We start from the raw sequence: 23115 nt of genomic DNA, 5'->3' as shown, positions 1-23115 counted from the left end.
ATAACAAAATCAGGCTTTTGCATTTTTTTTTTTTATAACAAAGATGCGCAAATGAAAGATTCTAATTAGCTCTCACAAGTGGCTCTCGAATTGAGTCTAAGAAATAGGTTTGAAAATAAAGTCTTGCAATATGGAAAAAAAAATGACCATTTTTTTCTCTACAGATAGACCGCGGTAGCATGATATTCTGATCGAGCGTGACAAAACGTAGAATTGGGTCGTAGGGTTGGATCGGATTGCATAATTGCATTACGCACAGACGCATATCATTCTCCTCAAATCTAAACGCGTTACACATATTTGACCGTGGCGCTAAAATGGGAGCGGAGCACAAAAAGGCGGCGGAAGGGGGGAAGAAAGGGAAGTGAAGAGGGGGGTGATAAAAGGGGCCCGGTGAACCGACCATGCGGAAGATGGATGACGACTTGCGGAAGCGAGGGCTTGGCGGATTTGGCCCGTGACGACGCACCCATCTGCATGACGGTGCCCCATGGAACCCCGTACGAATCTATGGGATACTCGGCGTAAAACGTTTTTATTGATATGCCGACGTGTCCGAGCGTTTAACATTCATCGGCCGATAATCGCGCTTATACAATAACGGGTGAATTACACAACGAATTGATATTTCGGTGGGAAATGGGTTTTCCAATTTTTTATGACATTCTTTTTTGACCACATTATTTTTCTTCTCTTTGGTAGCCAATCGAATTCTTGCAAACAAAACGTACACTGCACGCGTCAAATCGTCGTCACTTAAGTTTCGCACAAACTTAATATATATATGTATGTTAATATATATACATATGTTATACATATCGATCACGTCATTGGGATTGGTCTATTCTTGGCATTTTTTACGCCGCTGATGATATCGATTTGAAATAACTACTGGTATCGGTTGCGTAAGTCGTACCTAATGTCCGGTGATCAATTGTCGAGTATTACAAACCTCGCGCCCACGGTGTTCGGAATTACGCAGGGTCAAGTTGTACAATATTATCGCAATTATCATTGTTATTACCAATTTGTTCTTTGTCTTCCTCGGATGATTTAGGAATATTTTTTATACGATTTAGAATAGATATTTTCGAAAAAATGGAACGAAAATCGAAACTGATCTTACCGAACAATTCCATTGATTCAAGATCGTGTTTTAAAATCCATTGAAACGTTGAATTTGTCGCATTTTTCTCAATTGAAAAAAAAAATGTACAAGTCAATTGAAAGACTTTACTTTGAATCGGTATATTTCACTTCGAACGAACGAATATAAAGATGAATTGACCCGAATGAAACACGATGCTTGACCCACGAGAATTCAGTCGGAAAGAAGGAAGGGCAATGAAAAGTTTGCGACCGAGATGAGATTACCGCAAAGTTTACGCGCTGATAAGTTCAGGATATGATAAAATTCCCGAGTCATTGTTGTCACATGATCCACTTTGACGCAGGGATCCTTTGTAAAGCAAACTCGGATGCTACCCGAGTTACTTGATCGATAAAGGAACAATTTCCTGTATCGTTTCAAACGGTTGAAACGTAGGTACGCGACGGGCATAGAACGCGACGGAAAATAACAACAAGAGCAACAACAACGACAACAACGGAGATAGCTATTTCCGGGAAGCATTGTTCGACCGAGAATACTGTATAAATGCGCGCATCTCCGTAGGCAGAACGCTTTGATGAGCTTGACCGGTTGTCAGCCAGCGATGTTTGGTGTGTCCTTTAGTCATTGCTCTCCATTAATCACTCGCTGATGTATTATTTCATCCGCGAAAGAAGGCGCGGCCGACCTAATACTTCGTAAGAATATAATTATCGTCGTAATCACGAGCGATAAGGGAAACAAATTGTTGGTTCGTAAAAATTTCGTACTTCGGATCGATTGGAAAAAAAAAATCCTTTTTCCTAATATCTGAATTTTTACCTCTCTTCTACCGGATTCTCAGTTACATCTTAGCTTTTTTCGACAAATGAAAGATTTTTAAAACGACGAAAGGACCTCTCCAATTTTTTTTTCCAAAGATCGACATTCTATTCCGTACAGAAATCAAGACCAAACCAGATCCAAGGATGATCGTTTCTCCCTGAATCGAGACCCGAGTACAAACACGTACCTATCAATGTTCTGACATCCAACGGACGGAGGATTTCGTTACATAAATCGATATCCGTAACCGCCATGAGATTATCGATACTCATGGACTTCTTGATGGCAATCGCCTTGTTCATATCCTCGGCTTCCCGTTGCACGTTCCGTAGACTATCGACAACGATTCTCTCGCACTCGTTATCCTGTTCCTCTTGTTCCTCCACCTGAACATTGAATCGTACAGACTTTCCCTCTCGTTTCGTGTTCGGGGACTGTTTCGTCTTATCGTATATATTCCTCTTCAGAATCGATTCGTTGTTACCGAACAAGTTGATCATCGCTCTTTCGATCTTTACCCGTTCCTGTATCGTTTCGTCCAACGGTTCTAGGCAAAATTCGCTTGATATCCCGACGGTGTTCATTTTTCTGAAATCCAAGGTGCTCAGTTTGCTCTCGAATCCGCGGTTCGCATCGTTCGTTTTCTCATATTCCGGCACTGCGATCGTGTTCATCCGTTCGAGATCCTGTCCGTTAAGCTCATCGTTAGCATAATCACTCGCATCCTTGTGATAATCCTTGAAACGGGGCGGTGGATCGATGAAAAATCTGAGAGCCTCTAAGTGCTTGTAATACTCGTCTTCGAGATCATTCACCTTCTCGTTTTTCCGCGCGGGATTTCCGCCGATCGTCTCCTCCGATCTCCGATTGTTCAAAATCTTGATCCTCTCGATATGCTCCGGCGACAAGGGCTCGAGATAAAATTTACTCGACTCGTCGCTGGATCTTTTCCAAGATTTATCATTCGGGTCGTTGTGTAATAAAACGCCTACAGATTTTTCCCCCCTTAGCAGATCGCGCTTCTTTACCCTTCGCCGGGTTTCAACGAGTTTCTCCTTTGGCTTAGACTTCCTCGATTTCCACGGAGCTGCGAAAGCTCGAAATACTCTTGGCAGCGATCTTTTCGAAGGGAAGGACGTCTTCTTCGGGGAATTCATAACAGGTCGCTTTGTTATTATCAACGGATTTGCGATCTCGTTTGAGCCGAGGCGTCGCGACGATCCCGGATGATCCTGATCGACGCTTGATAAGCACTGAGAACAGGCGAGCAGCTTCATTTCTTCCACCCAAGGTTCAAGCTTGATATTTGGCTTTTTTCTCCGACCGAAATTTTCATTACTGTTCAGTAATTGCACAACGTTTAATCAGCTGTTTAAATTTCACATAAAATTTCATTTCCCTCATCTCGGATTTATTGTTCACGGATTTAGCGGGAAGGTAAAAAGCCTGTCGCTAGATCAGGCTCAATGTCAAATTTCACCGTTGACTAATTAACGTCCTCAATAAATGTCCGTGAGGATAATCGAGACGTCAAGGGGGGAACGGTGTGCAGGTTATTCTTTCATTTTTCGATTAGTTTCGATTTCTATTTGAAATCTTATCTCATGAAACGTTGTCAATGATTTTTTTATCGGCAAAGTTTGCACACCGCAGTTCGGCTCGACGCATCAATAATTAAAACACGTCCCGAAGTTTCACGTTGCGTCGTGACGTTCCATGATTCAACACGTGGTTTGTCATATTATTTCCATGTATACATACAAATATATATATGTGTATATAAAAACCCACATGCGTGAAACATAAAGTATTGAATTACATTTGAACGGCACCAAGCGTAATCAATAATTAAAACAATCCGAGGGTGAAATATTAATTAAACGTAATTTCACTTGTAAATTAGTAAAAAAAAAAACGCGGTCAATTTCATATTTACTATTCATATATTCACAGCACAAACTCCAGTAGGTACGTCACAATTATTACGAAGCAGAACGTCACGTGTTTAAAAGACACGTGCTGCTTGATCGATTCCTCTTTCGAATCCGTTCGAAATTCGAAGTGTGCAGATCGAGGAGAAAAATTTGTCACTACGAATAAACGAGACCGATCCGACAATCGGTTCGTCGAGAAGGTGAAAAAGATCGAATGAACGATGCGCGGGTCTTGGTAAAAGTGAAAGAAGTTCGTAAGTACGATCGCTTTGGCCGGTAGTCGGAGAACGTCTAGTATAAGCGAGAAAGGGTGCGCCAAGAGTATAACGATGGGAAACCACGGGTCCGTGACGTCGGGTAATTTCGTTCCTAAGATATCCGATCGTCCCAACTTCGCGTAGGCATTAAAAGAGAGAAGGAAGCGCAACAAAGCCGGCCCAATTGGCAGCCGCCTATGGGACCAAGACAAAGTTTCGGGCCCCGCTTCGAAAGTCCACCGATCAACGATCGGGGATCCTCATTCGTTAGTTTCGAGGCATTCCGTTCTGTAATTTGGCAATTTTAAGCGTGGGCTGTCTCCACGTCATCGTCGTCTTGCCTTTTTCGGGGAGACTGCACGCTTCTATTTATTTATTTATTTTTGCTCGCTTGTCTTGGTATTCATTTTCTCCAACCGTTAGGTAAGTCTTGCAGGACGGCAATAGTGGCCAATCGTAATTTTGTGCCCATTGAGAAATCTATTGAAATCTTTCTCAGCCTTAATTCGTCTTGTAAACACAAATACGTACGTTGCAAGTGTTCGTGAAATTTGATATCTTGCAACATTTTCGAATAGATTTATCTTGCACTAAATTTTACCCTGTTACGCACGAATTATTATAAAATCATAATGAAACGTGTTCATGACGATGTAACGATAAATTTTTGGACAGAGAGAAACAAGAGAGTCAAAAATTTCCAAAATGAAATTGAAACTATTTACACAGCTCAGAAGCTGAGCTCGTATCGACAACATTGAGAACAAGTAATTATTGAAAAACGACCCACGTGTACGTTGAATGGTGGCAGCATTGAAAGGAGCCGCGAATAGAATAAGATTATAATTGAATTCTACGACCCGTCTGTAATGAACAGCCGTAATTTGATTTCAATTATTCAAATACAATCAAACCAAGCTCCCCAATTACGAAATCTGTAAGCTACAACCAATGGATTCAACCGAAATTGTTTTATCACCGAAATGCCCGAGCAATTTCTGGGCCTGATAGATTTTCGACTTTATTTAAATTGCCACGGGAGTTTCGGGACTCTATGTAATATAATACATCGGACGGAATGATGCAGAGTACGTAGATTTGAAGGAAATCAGAGATAACGAGGACCGACGATCAGCATAATTTATTCAAAATCGGTCCAAGCTCACCTTTCCGCCCCTTGCGGAATTCCGGTTATCGGAGAAAAGGGGCCTTTGTCGGAATAAATATCGGCTTTCGATTACCACCGAGTTTCGCTCGAGTTCAACACTCTAACTCGAATTTAAGGAAACTCACCCTCGACTATAATCGGTTGATGGTATTTCTAATTCAACCTCTGACTGCGCCTAATTCGTTTTAGCCTTGAAGTTAAACAGCTCGACCCGCGAATTTTCGCACTGCAGAAACTCGTAGGGAAATTTATTAATATCACTCACCCGATCGGTTGGTCTTGACTTCCGATGTCAGTAGCCGGGTGTTTGAACTGATTGTCTTGGTTGTGATCCCTAGAATACAAAATTTCAAAATATTACCTAAATCTTGTGAAAGTCAAATTGTTGATCAGTGTAATTAGATTGATTAAATCAGTTTAAGAAATTTTTATTGCTGAAAAAAACATATCACATCATGAAACAAAATGCATGGATTGGAAAGTCTTGATTCGTATAATCATTACTTTGTTTCGTTATTTGTTTTAAAAAAAATTAATTATACCTCAAATAAAATAAAGAAAATTTCACAACGTTATGAACAAATTATTATTTCGTTACTACTTACGCTTCAAAGTCTCCGTGGACGTGTTTTCCTGCAGACTGCTCTTATATATCCGCCGTTTTGGCGAGCTAGTGCCTTCTCTGTAAGACGAAAGAAAAAAACAAATAACAATCTTAAATTCATTCAATGAAATGAAAATTAAATTAAAACGTTGCGCAAGGCTTGGACTTGTATAAATGCACCAAATGTTATCTTTACTTCACGGAATAAGAATATTAGTTAAAAATTATTTGCTCCTTGAATATACGCTGCACAAATGCAGGATTAAAAGACTGCTGTCTCACGATTAAATTGATCAAATTCGGCATGCGGGATGATCGGAATATCTAACGCGGAGTCAAGTCGATGACTGTATGTCGAACGGTGATTATACCGATAGATATTGTACAGAGACGAGAACGAATAATCCATTGAATACAATTGAAAATACAAGTGTACCGAAAAAGAACGAAGGAAAGAGAGAGAGAGAGAGGGAACAAAAAAAAAAAGAAAAGAAGTAAAGGGGAAAAAAGAAAAACGGCGCTCCCCTCTGACGTCACGTGACCTCACTGTCTGTCGGCGTGTTTCCGGCTTCCATCAGTCTATCTGTGCCCATTGTGCGACACTTTTATTATGGTAGGCATACGACATTTTATTCCTCTTGAGATCCCCGCATGGATCTCAACTCGGATTTACAAATTTTATCTCTTTTTCGTCTGCGCGTTCACTTATTTATTTTTATTCTTCATTCGCGATTTCATAAATATATCCTCTTTTTGGAATCTCCAATAGTTTTTGGGGATATTTAAAGATGGTAAGAAACTGTAATTATAGCCAATATCTCGTTGTTAAAATTACGCTACAAATGTTCACAGACGTATTGGGTGATTTGTCGACATTGAGAGAAATTGGCAAATAATTGTAGAATACAACTAATGATAAATTGAACCACTTCTGTACACTGATTTATAACGTAATTCGTAATTTAAACTCGAAGTGATTATATACACCGCAAATGCGGAAAGCTTTTTCACGTAAAATCACGATTCAACAAACAGCATCGTAATATCAACGCAAACACGCAGCGATGTTTTGTGCGTTACAAGTGCTAATCTTTTTAATTGCGTATCTGCACCAGCCGTTCGTGAATCATCGACGATTAGCGAACAAGCTCTTATTGTTGAAATTAACGGTGAAACTGTATTCCTGTCACATACATGCATGCGTACATATCCAAGCCCAGTTTGAGCGAAATATGCAATTGAAATAATCACTGTTCCCGTTCAGGGCTTGTGCAAGACTTATTTTCCGACAACACTCCGTGATGCGATTTAATGGAACACCCGGATTTAATATCATTGATAAGAAACGAGAAATTCTGTCTGCACGATGTGTAATTATAGTATGGGTAGAATGCCTTACCGAGAGAAAAGAGAGAAGAAAAAACAACTTTCAAACGTACAGAGAAAATGTAGTTTATTTAACAGGTTTAACTTGCTGCATGGGAAAAAATTGCTGCAAATCGTGTATTCGCGCAATTTCGCGAGGAAGTTTCGAATCGATAATCCATTAGGACTGCCAGGATGTTTGATTACGCACAAAGGTCGAGGTGATGGAAAAAAATGTCGCGGCTTATACGATGTATGCGGCAGGCGTTAAAGAAAATTTTTAGAGTTATCGGGGAACGGACGTTGAATTCGAGACAAGAATGAAACCGAGAGAGAAAACTTGCATAGGTGCTCAGAAGTGTGATGATAATGAGGAAAATCTTATTTGAAGAAACTTAATAAACAATGCAATTTCGCGGATTACGCGGTCTTGAATTACGATGAATCTTACTCTTGGGATTAAAAAACTTTATGTACATAAAGAGGAAGAGAGGGAGAGAGAGATTGCAAATCACTCGTAGGCGTATTTTTCGCGGTGTAATTCGTTTATCGCATCGTCTGGCACTGACTCGTACAAAATTATCGCCAGTCGCGTTTCACGGCTTATTTGAATTTCTTTCCCTGAACATTTCTCTTCGTCGGGTTTAAAATTCAATGTGAAAGGAAAGGAATAAAGAAGAAAAAAAAAAAAAGAATCAAGAGCATAGATTTCAAGCCTCGAATAAACACATATAAATACACACGTGATAAAAAATAAAAATAATAAAATAAACGTTGAACATTTTTTACGGTAAATACTCACTGGTTTAAACCGAGGGTCAGTTGCTCCCCGGCGCTTCGAAGTAGATCGTGAGATTCGCTGTTTGTGAGATTTCGCGTCAGTTTACCATTTATGCTGCTTATCAAATCGCCCTCTCGAACGCCTTGCTGCGCAGCTTTGCTGCCTGGATTTACCTGTAACAAAAAATACCTTTCAATACGAACCGAGCCGCGAGAGATTCTGCGCAACGTTGAAAAGTTTCGTGAAATTACGCGGAACGAATATATACTTGTAGCGAAAAATGATCACTGTAAAAAGTCGTAAACCTGATAAAACACAGCTATTGCAGTTACCATCGCGTTCTTCTCCGATGCCGCGTGATCGATAATGCATGTCATTAAAGGTATCGCAGCCCCTCGTATATTATACATATATATGTACTTAACAGCTACGGTAAATTACGATGCGGGGATAAAAAGTGTATCAAAAGTTTCACAGACACGCGATGCTTCGATGCATTTATACATGTTACACAGACGTGAGAATCGGGAAGCGCGATTTAAATTACAATTCCTGTTTAACGTTTTTTAATAACATTATGTCGACAGAATTCCAGGGGTACAAGTATTTTTTTCTGTACATGGTTATGATAACTATTCCTACACAGAAAATTTAAACTTGAATTACAATTATCGAGTTGATAAAGAATGAAAATAATTTTAAAAAAGATAACATTTTTTCGCAGACGATCGACTATTCAAAATTCTATGAAAGACTGATTGATTGATTAATTTCATCCAATTGAATAAGATTTCGTTTCGAAGATTGAGTTGTACCGTGATTTTTTCCGACTTCCGTTTATTTTTGTGTCGTGGTTTGTTTAAATACCGTGACTATTTGTCGACGGCAACTAAACACGACGATTAGGTCACTTCACGCCTGTCGAGCCGCCACCGAGTATACACGAATGTTAGCCAGGCTGCGTTCTCCAGTTTACACTAAGCTCTAATATTAGATAGCGCCTTGGCTGCTTTTCTGCTATCGACACGTGGCCCGCTATATGTATATGCGTACGATATCGTAAAAGTGTTGCAACAAATTTGTAGGCCGAACTTTGCCACGTTCGTACGGTAAGAAGTGGTAGAAAAATGATCACCACAGTTATAAAGATTCGTGCATGCAGGCAACGTACCGAATAAATCGGTACCATTAAAACGGATACGAAGTGAAGCGGGAAAATAGAACTCGTTCGATAACGAGGCTGGTATTAAATGATGATGAAAATTTAATATTCTCAACTAATTCTCACCGTTGCGTTACGCCGCCGTCCGCTGGGTGAGCAAAATTTCAACATCTCGATAACTTGGGAAATTTTTCGTATTAGTTCGGTTAAAATGTAATCACTGTTCGATCAAATTTTAAATATATCTTCGTCTTAGCGAGAAGCTACAATAAAAAACATACGAATGAAAAACCTCAACAACAAATAGAATCCACTCAATTATGTGAAATATTTTCTACACTGCACTGCGAAATTTGCACTTCTTCACTTCAACCTTGTTTTCTTTAACGTTAAATAAATTGTTATAGAAATTGGCGGTGTCGGTGTTTTTATCGTTTCGTATCGTTTAGCAAAAATCATGAAACTCGAAGAAAAATAAGCTTTTGCCAAATTGTAACAATGTTTACCGCACTTTGTGCATATACTGCATTGGACTGTGGAAATACTGCCGGCGACCCACTTCGCCTCGAGATAGATTAAAACGTACGTATCTCGATTCGGTGCCAGTGAATTCAGAGATCAAAGTGTCATCTGATTTCTCGTTTTAAATCGCCTCAGTTCACTCTTTGCATCTTCAGCAGAGTAATAGGTGCAGGCACATCAAATATCCAGTTAATTTCTAAACAAAAATTCAACAACGTCACAATCAGGCATTATTTCTTTCAGTATAAATAAAAATTAATTTTCCAAAAACTCTACCATCTTCGAATTCTGATAAATTATTCCATTTAGGTACAATTGAACCGACACCGAATTTCTATACCGTTTTCTGAATTCTTCACCGCTCACCGATCACCCCGCAGTAATTATTACAAGTCGTCAAAAATTCGGATTAAAAAAAAACTGTCACCGTGTCACGGAGAGTGATTAAAAAACCAACAAATACGACGGTTTCGTTGAAGCTAGCGAGTAGAAAAATCAAGGAAATTTCGGAAAAACCCTGGCGGTGGTTTATAATTCGACAACCGAATAATTCCGTGCAAATAACCTCCTTGATCAGTCGTAACAAACAGTCGTGATGACCGTACGGGATTCGAAAAAAAATCCCCGAGTCCCTAGACTGCACGACCCGCGCCTAAGTAGGTGAACGAGAGGACTGAAGTCCGACGGAATTCCCTGGCCATAGAGATGGCGCAAGGCCTGGGGGTGCATCTCCCATCTCTAGAGAATGACTCAACACGCAAGTCTTTCTAGGTGATCCACCCTCCGAGTCCCCTCGGCTCGACCGCGTTCCACGTTGGCTCTTATACGTAAACCGGAAGTGATTTCCGTACAACAATATCGCTGTTATCGTTAGTTGTAAGAACCTCGACCCGCTCGCGCGTTATTTATTTATTTAATTTTTTTATTCATCAAAATTTCCTCGAACGAAAAAAAAAAGAAATCTCGCTCACTGCGGACCGTTGGAATAAATTTTCATCCGAGGCTATGGACGATTTCCTTTCACGTATTTTTTTTTTTTTTTTCTTATTTTCACTCAGACTCCTGTCCCCCGATTTACGGAAGAGAAAAAAAAAAAAAAAATAGTCAAAGATGAAGTCGAAACGTGGATGAAATTTTTATGAGCTCCGGCACCTCGGCGTTTCCGTATTTTTTAGCTTTCAGGAAAAAATACCGAGACCTAAATTCCCAATTCCTTTTCCACCCTGCAGCAGCTTTTCCGAGCCCGAGTCTCCTGGCTGTTTGTTCTCTCGACCGGACTCGACGCCGTCTCCCCCGAGTCTTACAACAACTAGAGCCGGCTCTCGGCTTGTCTCCTCTGGCTTTCAGCGATGCGATCAATGTGGGTGTTCCTTCAAGACTGACCCTGAGTCAGCTCCCACTATGCGGTTCTACCTGGGCGCGGTGAAATCATTAAATAGCCATGAGTGACCCCGCATCCGGCGTGCAGGAGTTAAAAATTTTAATCCCGGATTTTTCAGCACCGAGTCCACAAACCCCGTGACGACTATATATTGCTTTCCACTATCGGGCTAGGTGCATCCGTTTGCTGCAGCGAGCCGTGCAGTGCAGGTATAATAGACGCGAGATAAAAAGCTACATTCCTTTCAGGAATTCCAGGCAGGTAAACGTGCAGGCTTCGGGTTGACACGAAATCCTTTACCGAATTTCAGTTCGATGAAAGCGATGTGCGGAATTCCTTTATGGAAAATTAGAATCTCTGCATTTTTCTGCAATGATTTACAAAATTTTATTCCACAATTTTGCGAGTGACACAGAGAGTGAGGAGAAAATAATTTAGCGAATTAACAATGAAGATGATACCGTGACGGGAGTAGAAGAATATTTTACTTAAAAAGAATAAATGATTCTAATGGAAAAATTCTCTCTGATGTGAAAATTGAGAAAAAAAAAATATTACGTAATGGATATTATCTTCGTGGAAAACGAAACGGATGTCATTTACGAGTAAACTTATTCCACAACCAGCCGTCGAGTCGACAACCCTGGAGGTACCTACTGGAGGCGTAATTGTTATTCAATTCACGGCCTTGCCTCATCCTTCTGTTCGCCTCGCTGTATACGAAACGAAAATCTTACGAGGGAGTCGTGAAAGAAAGTGGATAATTTATAATACCAAGGAAACGACAAAGTTTACGTATACATCTAGCAACACTCAATATTATAATAAACGTTTGGAATAATTCATGAAGCCGATTGATGGTTTTGATTTAACGCAGCGTTTAGCGCTCGAAGAGCGTAAAATCATATTGTAATCAAGTTCGGCTACGATGACACTGCGGATAATATAGGTTCGAGGGGCGAATTGTTTGGTGGTATTGTAAGTTTTCGAACAACTTGTATTTAGGTGATCCCAGATCTTTGGCAGCTTTCGGGTTTTATTAGCCGGCTGCAAAACGTTCCAAAAAAATCCCAGAATCGTTGATAAAAAGGTATAAAATTCTAATAAAACGAGCACAGCGTGATTGTCAAATTATGAAAAAAGAAAGAGGCGTTTTGCGCTACAGCGAAAACCGCGCGGAATGCTTACGTGCAAAGTTGAGTAATTTCGCGATCCGCGCAATGGACCAGAAGCCGGTAAAGATCGCGTGAGATTGCGGTGAAGAAAAAAGAATACAGAGAGTTGATTATAGGTACGGGGACGAAAAAATGCATGCAGAAAACATTTTATTCCAGCGGGAGCGTGGAAGCACAGGTGAAAAATTGAAGTCGCATGCCGCCACTGGCAATCTTCTAGCCGCGGTGAGGTGTATAAATCGCACAAAAGCCATCAATCATCATTAAAGCTCTGTCAATGATTATTATATTGAAAAAAAAATCTGCAACACTATTCAGCACGCGCCGGGCATTAAACCAATTATCGAATTACACGAAACGGGGGCTTTACAGAGCTTTTATATCCACGATCAACTTTTCAAAAGGAAATGTTTCCTCCTGTTTCCCACCCAGCCGCGCAGCGAATTTCCACTTGAAAGCTGGCTGTCTAGACTCCTGAACTCATAGACTCACAGAAAAGGAGGTTGTAGGTGAGATGAAAAGTGAGCGGAAACTGTAACCGAGTGTTTTACCGTTTAAACATCTTTGAAACCGCGTTACGCAGAAATGATAGTTGTAGTAAAAATAGAAGATGATTAGAAAATAGGGTTTCATCAAAGCGTCTTCAAAATGAAGAAATATTTCAATTTATAGAATGACGAAATCGGATAAGAACATATCAATCGACAAGATTAATTTTCTGTTATACTCTGACGTTTCTACATTTTAAATTTCGATTATTTCTACACTTTTAAATGCTACGAAACAGATTATCTCGTCTTTGTGAAAATTCCATATTGCCCCCCTTCCATTTTCTTATCTATTTACATTTTTACTCGCATCCCGCGGCAAAAACGTTTCCTAGAGCGTTTACCTGTACGTACAAACCGCAGCAGAAGCCACCGTCGACTTTTCGCGATACGTACGTATGTACGTATAAGCGGCACTTTGCACTCAGCATTTGTTAGCCAAGGCACCTTGCGGGTTTCTCTATGCTTCGCCTGCAGTTGACGACAGGTAGGTAAAGCCGGCGTTATAGCCTAGCAAACTATTATATGTATACTCGTCGGGTCATTGTTCCGGTGTTAAAATTTTTACGTGGTTTGAGAAAATAAACTGCTACAAGAAGCTGCATTTTTTCTTCACCGCATTTCCTCGCGGCGAGGAAATGTGCGAAACGTTTAGATTTTCGGGAATAATTTGTCCACCCTGAAAGTAAGTTTCGCGATTTGTATAAAGCATACAATATTATTATCGGCTTGTTCAACACTTGGTTAAAACTTTCTTCAAACGTTGCGAAATCGAACATTCGGTGAAAAAAAAGTACGAAAACCGTATAACGAGGTTGATTTTAACCATGGAAAAGTACATTCGTTCCAACGATAAACCACAATTGTCTAAATCATTTTTGATGAAGTCGAAATTGAACGTTCCAACCACGTAGTATAACCTTGCGATAGGCGTAAGTACGCGATCATTTTGACCCAGTTGTAATACGTAGGTACTTGGGAAGATCTATACGTTACGGTCCAGTTTAGTTTTACGGCTACAACGACGTAATGAGGCAAAATCGCTCCATCAATTAACTTTGCACGTTACATCTATACTGTACATTTATGTATTCGAGAGGGCAGATTGCGCGTGTTGAAGAGCCTGATGGAAAACGCCTACATAAGACCGGGTATATTCCATGCTGGATAAAAAGCGTTAACATCGTTGCAAGTTGCTTAGCTACATTAATCCGTTGGGTTTAGCTAAGCTAGTTATAGAGCGATGGTAATTATTAAGTCGGTCAAAAATTAATATTTTTTTCTCGGGGATAGAAAATGGCGCTTTAAGTTTACGCGTACTTTCCGACCGAGAAATAATGGAAGTAGGTACGTAAATACGTACGACAAGACGAACGTAACTTAGTATAGAACGGTACATAACGAAGAGATGATATCGGTGCTCGGCTTTTTGCTGGTGAAAAATTGTTCGTTCCGCTATAAGTAAAAGCGGATGGTAACTGGAGCTCCTCTACGAGCAAGAAACAAGTGGGATGTTTCCTTTGACGGGTAACGCGGTATGTATGCGTCGACTAGTTGTGTGTTATGTACGTACGTATGGATATGGATATGGATACATGCAGGCGAGAAATCCGCGAAGCGTGAAAAGCCAACAACTTTTTTTGCTAAGCCGAACGCCTCGACTCGCCTTATCTCTCGAGTCTCTTGGATGCTCATCCTCGACTCGAGGAGATGATTTTCCACACTTCAATTCACTATTTAAATGTATTAGGAGTGCGCAAATAGTGTTCGAGTCAAATTTCTCAGACACATTACGAATATTTCGAATTATTCTGTTCAAATTTCGAATTCATAATTGTTTTTCCTGTTTTCAAAGTATTCGACTAATTGTCAGTCGTACCTACGAAAGGCAAAATACTTTTCGTCAAAAATTTTAATATACTTTTCGAAGATTCATAAGTAAATTTTAAGTTAAAGGATCGGTCAAATCGAACGGTTGCCAAATTTCATAAATCAGAGATACTGTGAAATAATAATCAACTCGATGGAACAGTAATTTAAAAAATCGCATATTTCAGATTCCGCTAGATTGATGTATTCAAAAGATATTTTGTCGCGATATTTAAAATACGGATCGTATGATTGAAAAAATTGCGATTATCCAAACTCGAATCAAATCGCTCGAAAAATTCAAGTTATCCGCAGACCCGTAAAAATGAGTATTTGCATCGTTCGAGGATAAAGTATAAGTATAAATGCCAGGGAATATTAATTACGTAAAATCCAAAAGGAGGGGAAGAAAATTCGATTTCCCGAGGGTTGTTCCACCCCCGCAGCTGGGGCTAGTTATTAATTCACCGATCTTCGCTGCAATTAAAGATCGTCCCTCGTCTCGGCGCAGGACGTCGGTTAGGCAAGGATAATGCATAATGCAGCGGACGTCGGCAGGCCTCCACCCCCGCGTCCCGACGCCTCTCAGCACGTATAACGACGCCTGTTACATCCAACGACGTGTTCCTCGTCCCCCGTTGGGACAAGCGATCGTGCCACAACTCGGTAACGACGTACACACCGCCTAGATTTTCCTCCCTATTTTTATTTCTCAGCTCTCGCACGTCACTCGATTCAACGGTTTTGCCGCCCCTGAAGACTCCGGGATTGCTGGCGACGAGAAACCCGCGAGTAGAAATTCCCAAATGAAAAGAGAAGGTACAGTTTAAATTTTCTTATTTCCTTATAATAAACACTGCATCAGAAATCGTACGTCAATTGCTTCAATTCTACTAATTTTTTCCTTTCCATTCACCAAATAACGATGCATATTTTCTATTCGTATAATATTTTATAGCTTCGAACAAGTTTTGGAAGCAAACTCGGAAGGGAGATTTCTTCTTGCGTTAGTTAAAAATTAAGAATTCAAACTCGGGTATCAAGGGTTGATCAATCGTCGAAGGAAAGAACGTTTCAACCATCTGACGAAACGTCATCAAATCTCATGATTTGCGCCAACTGTAATTACATTCTTTAACCCGATATTCATTCTGAGACGTTGCGGGAGACGAGAGTGAACAATGCCACCGCATTGTGAGGATCTTCTCATCCGTATTTGAAGAATCGATATATCTTGTCTGAGATAGTGAGAAAGAGAGATAGAGAGAGAAAGAGAGAGAAAGAGGCGGTTTAATCCACGCGGAGTTATTTCAAGCCGACAATGGGTTGTGACGAAGGGTTACGTGCAGGCAATGAGATAAATCTCATGGAGCAAAGAGCTCGGATCGGTTAACGACGGTTGCTTTGGTCCCGGGAAGTTAATGTCGCGTCTCAAACTCCCGGATTCCTGTCTAAACAAAGGGATGAAGTAGACGGCGATCATCATCCTGCGAATAGTTAGACTTGAAAGCTGTTTTATTGTACCGAATTCGAGGGTTCGAAGTTGATCGGAAGATCCGCGTGGCAGCTGGCAAAGTAGGAGAAGAAATGGCAAGATTATAATTCTGCGAAGCAATCGGATCGGGATATTTGACAAAAATTTTCACACCCCGCACTGTAATACAATTTCTTTTTTTTCCGACTTTTCACTCTCTGTTTGTACAGATCCCGCTTCCGTGATGCGCGGAGTTCACCACTGAACTGATCTTTCGAACGAGAAATTTCTGTTATCGTATATCAAACGAAACTCGACACTGAAACGCCCATCGATTTATCTCAAAGCCAACTGCATCACCGTTTTAAAATAATCAGAACTAAGGCTGTTTCATTCGTTTTTTTATTAACGCTTTTGAACTTGGTTTATTTTTTTCAGTGTCAAATGTCTCGATATAGTTTATCAAAATCGAGGTAAAAGTACTCCCATGTATTTATTTATTTATTTTTTTTTGCTTAGCTTACAAGCTGAATGCGTAAGAGTTGAGTGTTATTTCGTTGCAGTCATAATTTGACTTATCTGTGCTTCTCGCAACGCGAGAAAATCTCGAGTGAAAAAAAGTGACTTTAAACACGCTTTTTACGATGTTGTGTAAACTTATTTTCATCGCAAATTCTTGTTTTTTCTTTTTTTTAATACGGGAAGCGCGTGTCTTATCAGCGACTGGGTTAGTCAGCTCGTAAAAAATGTTTTTTGCGGCGCGCGTGAATTTTCATCGGCCTGATTTTATTTTTATTTACATTTTCATTCGTTGCAGGTATTTTTTATTTTTTTTTTATCAAGATCGAGGCATCGTCGCTATTTTCTCGACAGGAAGGCTTAAATGTCGCTGCAATGGCTCGGCGTCAACATTGGCGCTTCGGCAGGAAATGATGTAAAAATAACCCCAGACTGAAACCACTCGGTTACCGTTTGATTCTGCGCCGATCTGCTCTGCGATTATACGTTATATACGTCTCATTGGCGATGAGCACAAAATGCACGGCCGTAATGCAATTGTGTCAAATGCCTGAATCCGTGTATATAATTTCCAATAGCCGAAGTACTTTCGACACCGCAAAAGCTCTCCAGATGTATTTTTATACAATAAAACCGCGCCGCTTTCGCTCAACTTGATTCCGATTCTGGGCCAAGGTGAGCCTATATTAAAATCGAAACTCGATCGAAAAACAAACTTATAGCGTCCGAGTATCCATTCAGACGTTAACATCTCCGGGGTTAGAAAAAACCGGGATCAAGGGTTCGCCAATTCATTACTGCAGAAGCACGCGATACACTTTTGCTGGATAATTTGCTCATCGAGTTGCTCACGAAACCCGAACTTCACTTCGGAGATTACAAGAAATCCGGGAGAAATATCAGCGAAGGGGGTTTTTTTTTTTTTTTTTCTCTCTTCCTCGATCGCGTGATCGAACTAACTGAAAAATCCCATCCAGTTAAAGTAGATTTAGAAGAGATCGGAGAATTGTAAGGTGCAAGTGTTCGAATTCCGTGAAACGGAATATGTACCTTGCACGTAACGCGTGCAGTCGGAGAGATGAAGACTTTGAATAAGAAAAGAATATTGACTGACGGCTGCTGGTTATGTTATGAAAAAAAAAAAAATTAATGTACGTGCAGGCTAAAACTAGTTATATAATTTGATAGTTTACGTTGAGTTTTCTGCAAAATAGAAGATGAGCTAAGACGCGTACGCCGAGAGAAGCTGGTGTAGGTATCTATAGGTAAGTGTATATTTAAAAATAAACCGGTTAAACCCCGCGCTGACTGCCGTCATATTATCATGCTTGCGGAGCAGTATTATAATTTTCCGAGACCTCGTTGATTTCAATGAAACATTCTGACATCGCGGCTGCCGATTTGCTTCGCTTCCATACCGCATTGATGAATGAGAATCGCTAATAAAAACGGTCGCAGCGCTGATGGCGAATATTCGCGATGTCATTCGTGATTCAATATTTAAACGCTAGAATGATCCGATGATCCAGAGGATCCTTGATCATGTTCAAATGCCAGCGTCCCAGGATGAGTGTTAAATTTTCGAAACGCGTCACCTTGGAGAAACGAAATTTATTCCCGCTGTAAGTTTTATTTGTCAGGGATAGCCGGTTTCCAGTGTATTTATTTATACATGCTGCGCACAAATATTGAGTAACAAGCAAAATAGCAGTGGAACAAATAATATGTAAGCGATAAAGTCACACTCGCACCTAGCTGAGAATAAAATCTCACAGCACTGCGGAGACAAATATTAGGTATAAGTTATTTGTCAGGTAAAATCGATGGAATAATTTCTCTTCCACCGACTCCAAAACGTCAAATTGTAAAAATTCATAGACAAACTGAATGAGAATAACAGAAGCACGGCACGTAGTCACAAAAAATTTTCTAGATGCACGATGCGTTGTTCACTTGAATAAAACGAGCTATTTTGCACACTGTAGGTTATTGGAAATTAGAAACTTGAAAGGTGGCTGAAAGCTTATACGAGTCAAACTTACGATAGGAAATAATTCTCCCGAATTGCACTTTTGAATATGTATGTACGTTGAAATTAGGTTTCAACTCGTTGAATTCTGCTCCGGAACGACGCCTGGAATTTTGTAGCCAGGTATTTTTCCATCGGTTTTTCAATGAACCCGTGAATTTCTCGAAGCACTTCAGGCGACCTGGCGGCGTTTCGACGGCCACTGTGCTGCCGGATCGACCGGACCAGCGTCCACGCGAACATCGCCGGTCTGCCTAGGACAATATTAGACATCGTATGTGCATGCGTCGGTCTCATCGTCCGTTGGCACTTGGCACCGGGTCCGCGTGTCCGGAGGTATTTTTTAATAACGGTGAAAGCGAGTTTGAAAAATAAGAAAATTGTGCTCTTGACTATATCTGCGATTTTGAAGTTGCATTCCGTCAATAGTTAAAAACGAGGAGCGAGGATTACTCCAAGTTTCGCCACCAAATAATTCGGAATCAGGCGTTTTCGAAGCTTGTCAAATTCGAAAATTCAACGTCGCCCTTAATAACGACTACAAATATGGTAAAATCTTTCAATAATCCTCTGAAACAGTTAATCCAAATCAGATGATAAATTTTCCCAAAGTATACAATTTGCAAGTTCGCAAACTGAACCACTATCAATTTTTCCGCGAGTATGAAAGGCAATTTTTTTTATTTATTTTTTTTTTTCCTCCTTACAAGCGAAGCAGAGATCGTCGCGTTGATTTACGGTTGTTTTCAACTAATAGCCCGACGCATAGCTTAAGACACTGCAGGACGTTCGAGAAGAATCGCGGCAGTCCGAGTTGGTCGTTATTAATGAGCTGCGGCGTATATATGGTTTTGAAATTTCAGGCAAGGCGATTCCTCCGATTCTCGAGGACACGATGCGTACTGTAAAAATTAAAGTCTTAAGGCTGGCCACAAGCATTCAGGCAAATAATCCATGGATCGAGCGGCGCAAAGATTGTGGGTCACGAATGTCGAATAATTGCCCGTAACGCCTCGCGGGCTGAAGTCATTATCATTTTATTAGCATAAACGTATACGCCGAAAGGTGAGCTGTTTATTCGGTACGCGATTCGAGTTTATACAGCTTGGCCCGCGTGTAAGAATTCATTCTTCCATTAAAATAATTCCCTCGCGGTCTTATGTCAGCCTTAGAGTAGATCGAACGTTGGTCCGAAAGACGTGACACCCGCACGAATGGAGGGAATGATTAGAATGAAAATAAGAATAAATGAAGGAGCGGTAATGGGTCGCCCATTGTCCCCGCTTGTTGGCTATTTTTCTCTCCCACCCGAGTGTAGTTGAGTCGTTGAAATATACGATGATAAAACTGCCGTGACTCGTACACCTACTCTGCATATAACTGTATTGTCGTATAATATACCTTACATTGTTACAAGTTGCAAAGTAAAAGGGGAATGGGAAATATCATGTCCGAGCAAAAACGATCCAGGTGATTGTCACAATTCGTTGGACAGAGTGCTTAAAGACCGATGATTACGGTTCTGAGATACCGTCGATAATGAGCGAAGGAATCTATTGGACTTCCGTTAACAACGAATCTTTCACGTCACCGGCCAAATGTATTACGAATCCGACGTAAACGCGGCGTGAAAATCACCTTTCTCCACCTTGACATAACCGCAATTACGTTCGTAATGTTGCACGGTCTATCAGCTGTCATCGATCAGGGAATGACGTCACGATCGGTATTATCTATCGTCGGATCGGTGACTGCGGCAATTATCAGCGTCAGGAATTCTGGCAGGCGGGTATGCGACATGAAATAGCGCCAGCTGTTGTACGTACCTCACTTGATTCCAGAATTTGGAAAAAAAATCAAGCAGTGATCAACGTTGTCGATCAACGGAGATCAGCCGAACGCCGGTTACTCAGGGGGTATCGGACTCCGGACGGGAAATCAATTATACGTGCCACCGGCTGTAATGCCCGATCGCTAATTCCACCGATTCCCCATTACATGGATCATTTCGCGATCAAGGCGGTGTTTCGAAAATGAAAGTCTTCGAGTTTGTTATTGCCTTGGCCTCAAGAATTCCGGGTACAAGAATGCCGAAGGAAATCCACCGTTTCGCCTTCTGATCCGTCATCGTGTTGCGAGAGAATCCGACTGTACGGGGAACGATGAATTTTGCCTACTTGGGGCGAAAATCATGGGCAAATAAAAACGGAAATCTAAATTTTCTAAAATATGGACGTTAATTGCTTCGAGAATTTTTTTTTTTTTTTCTTCGGTCAGATATAATCTCCAAGAGCAGACTTTCGATAAATCACGAAGAAAGTTTATAAAATTTCTAAATTAGGTAGTATCCGTAAAAGCGATTCGAGCGTTTCGCGTCGAGTTTCAAGACGGAGAAACCAGAAATAAAATAACGTACCGCGCAGCTAAACCTTGCAGCTAGAGTTGAAACTGCATTGCCTGTTCCAGTCTCTCGAACACTGAGTAATAAACTTAAGTGCTTGACAGTCTATAGCGTGTGGATAGGGCAAGTGAAACGAGGGCTGGAGGTCGAAGGGAACCGTTCCTTTCAACGAGTCAGAATCCACCGATTCAAGTTCGTTTGCCAAGGCAGCGGCGACAAGTTCGAAAGCGGTTTAAAATTCAGTGCTCAAAGTTATGCGGAAAACGAGAGCGGGAATCGGAAGTGCGATTAGCTTTTTACAAACCTTGTTCCGATAAGTGCTCGGCAAGCAAGCCCACTGCGCGTAGCTCATGTGGACCATGCTTGAGTCGACTTCCGGCCGAGGAGATGAAAATTGATAAAGCACTGCGAGCTTTTCGATTCACTTCACGCCGCACCAACCACGGTTCGAAAAATTGCAACGCGTGTTTTATCGCGGTGCCAATGGTCCGGGCGTCGAAACCCGACTGACAGTTGAGTTAGACCTCAGTTTGCGTCTCTCCTTCGACTTGAACGAACATGAATGTTGGGGCCTTATCGCGCGATTACGTGGCAAGGACTTTGCGTACGTTTTAAGCACGTTTTGTTAGACGGCTGTCAAGCCGGCCTGACAAACGGCCATGATAAGGATCCTCCGACACCGACGCGCGACTAGAAACGCTCTCGTCAAACTACAACCGCGCCTTTCGGACTACGACTTGACGCTCTTCACCCACCCAACTCGTCTACTGCATGCCCGGTGTATAACTGCTGCGAGAAATGACGCAGCCCAGCGACGAACCGATCCTAAGTGGTTGTGTATGAAAGAATGCCTGCACAGGGTACGACGCTCATGACACGGGGCTGCCAGGGGCGGAACGAAAACGCGGGTTCCACGACTTATTAAACGCGCCGCAAGCTCCTCCAGGAGTGACTTAAAGTAACTAGACAAACAAATATGAAGACAGATACCGATCGTTTCGATACAATATTCTGAGAAAGTATTCTAACTCGAAATCGTTAGACCGGACTGATATTTTGTCGAGAAGTTGACGGAAATCAAATCGACTGTACAGTTTTCTTTTCTTTTTTTTTTTTAGGGTAAAAGTTCATGAACATTGGAATATCTAAACGTGATCGATATTTACTTACTGGCTGGCTCGTCAGGACCTACAAGTTGATTTAAAAAAGGGTTCCTTGTTATTTGCGCTTGATCAATGAGATAAAAGAAGCGAGTAAAATTTAAAATAGATTTAAAATAGATTTAAAAAATCTTCTATTACGTAAGCGAGATAAGCCGCTTGCAGGAGACGATAAGGATCGCGATTCGTTGGACAGTTGAGAATAAAGCAGACACGATTTTTCGATAAGCGGTGTTTAAGTTGTTATCTGTGTAATACAAGATACACGTACTACACCTTTGTGGACGTTCGAGATTATTTTTAAATAAACAAGAGATTGAAGACGTTTCAAGTTCAATCTACACGTTCAATGTCGGATTGAGATAAGAGGAAGATGAGTTTCTGAAAAAGGCCCCCGGACTTCGAGAGGCGCACCTTCGACTTTCGTTACGTCCCTGTGCTCGGCGAAGCCTAATGCTTGTAAGCACTGGCTCGCACCACATGCTGTACAGTTGTATACTCTAGACTCATATGTGGGTCCCGGAGCAGGAACGCGGGCGTAAGTGAACGAAAGGGCTTGGGAATGCAGGCAGGGCTCGAAACGTGACTCCTCCCTCCTCCAATGGCACGGCCATGCACGTTATCGACTCGAGCAGTGCGTATTATCATCGTTGAGATAAAAAAAAAAAAAAAAAAATTCAATCAGCCATGAACGAATTACAAAATAAATTTGTTCAATGGATGAATAAATATCAGTGTATGACGTGCGGAGATATTGGACTGAATTATTTTGATCGTATATTACAAAGGTCAGCTCAAATCTTGAGTCTTGGTTCTAGATGCGAAATTTT

The 23115-nt window shown here is 41.0% G+C and overlaps 1 protein-coding gene across 12 annotated transcripts in view; it reads right to left on the bottom strand.

The window, feature by feature from the left end:
• The window catches only part of LOC124220994 (Cbl-associated protein), an 88606-nt gene that overhangs the window by 46671 nt on the left and 18820 nt on the right, over nt 1-23115 (bottom strand). For 8 of the 12 annotated variants that reach the window (XM_069138212.1, XM_069138215.1, XM_069138220.1 and 5 more), the window contains exons 1-5: nt 15089-15255; nt 9334-9355; nt 8067-8218; nt 5901-5977; nt 5561-5629 (exon numbers count right to left, since the gene is read on the bottom strand). In XM_069138212.1, the coding sequence (XP_068994313.1) occupies nt 5561-5629; nt 5901-5977; nt 8067-8218; nt 9334-9355; nt 15089-15240 (472 nt within the window). In that variant the 5' untranslated portion in view covers nt 15241-15255. Of the gene's footprint in view, nt 1-5560; nt 5630-5900; nt 5978-8066; nt 8219-9333; nt 9356-9713; nt 9914-15088; nt 15256-21429; nt 21902-23115 lie in introns of those variants that run through there. The other 4 variants (XM_069138219.1, XM_069138224.1, XM_069138218.1 and 1 more) reach the window with 4 other exon arrangements.

Source organism: Neodiprion pinetum, chromosome 1 (assembly GCF_021155775.2).
Source record: "Neodiprion pinetum isolate iyNeoPine1 chromosome 1, iyNeoPine1.2, whole genome shotgun sequence".
NCBI classification, from domain to species: Eukaryota; Metazoa; Arthropoda; class Insecta; order Hymenoptera; family Diprionidae; genus Neodiprion; species Neodiprion pinetum.
This window is presented reverse-complemented; position numbering and strand designations above follow the sequence as displayed.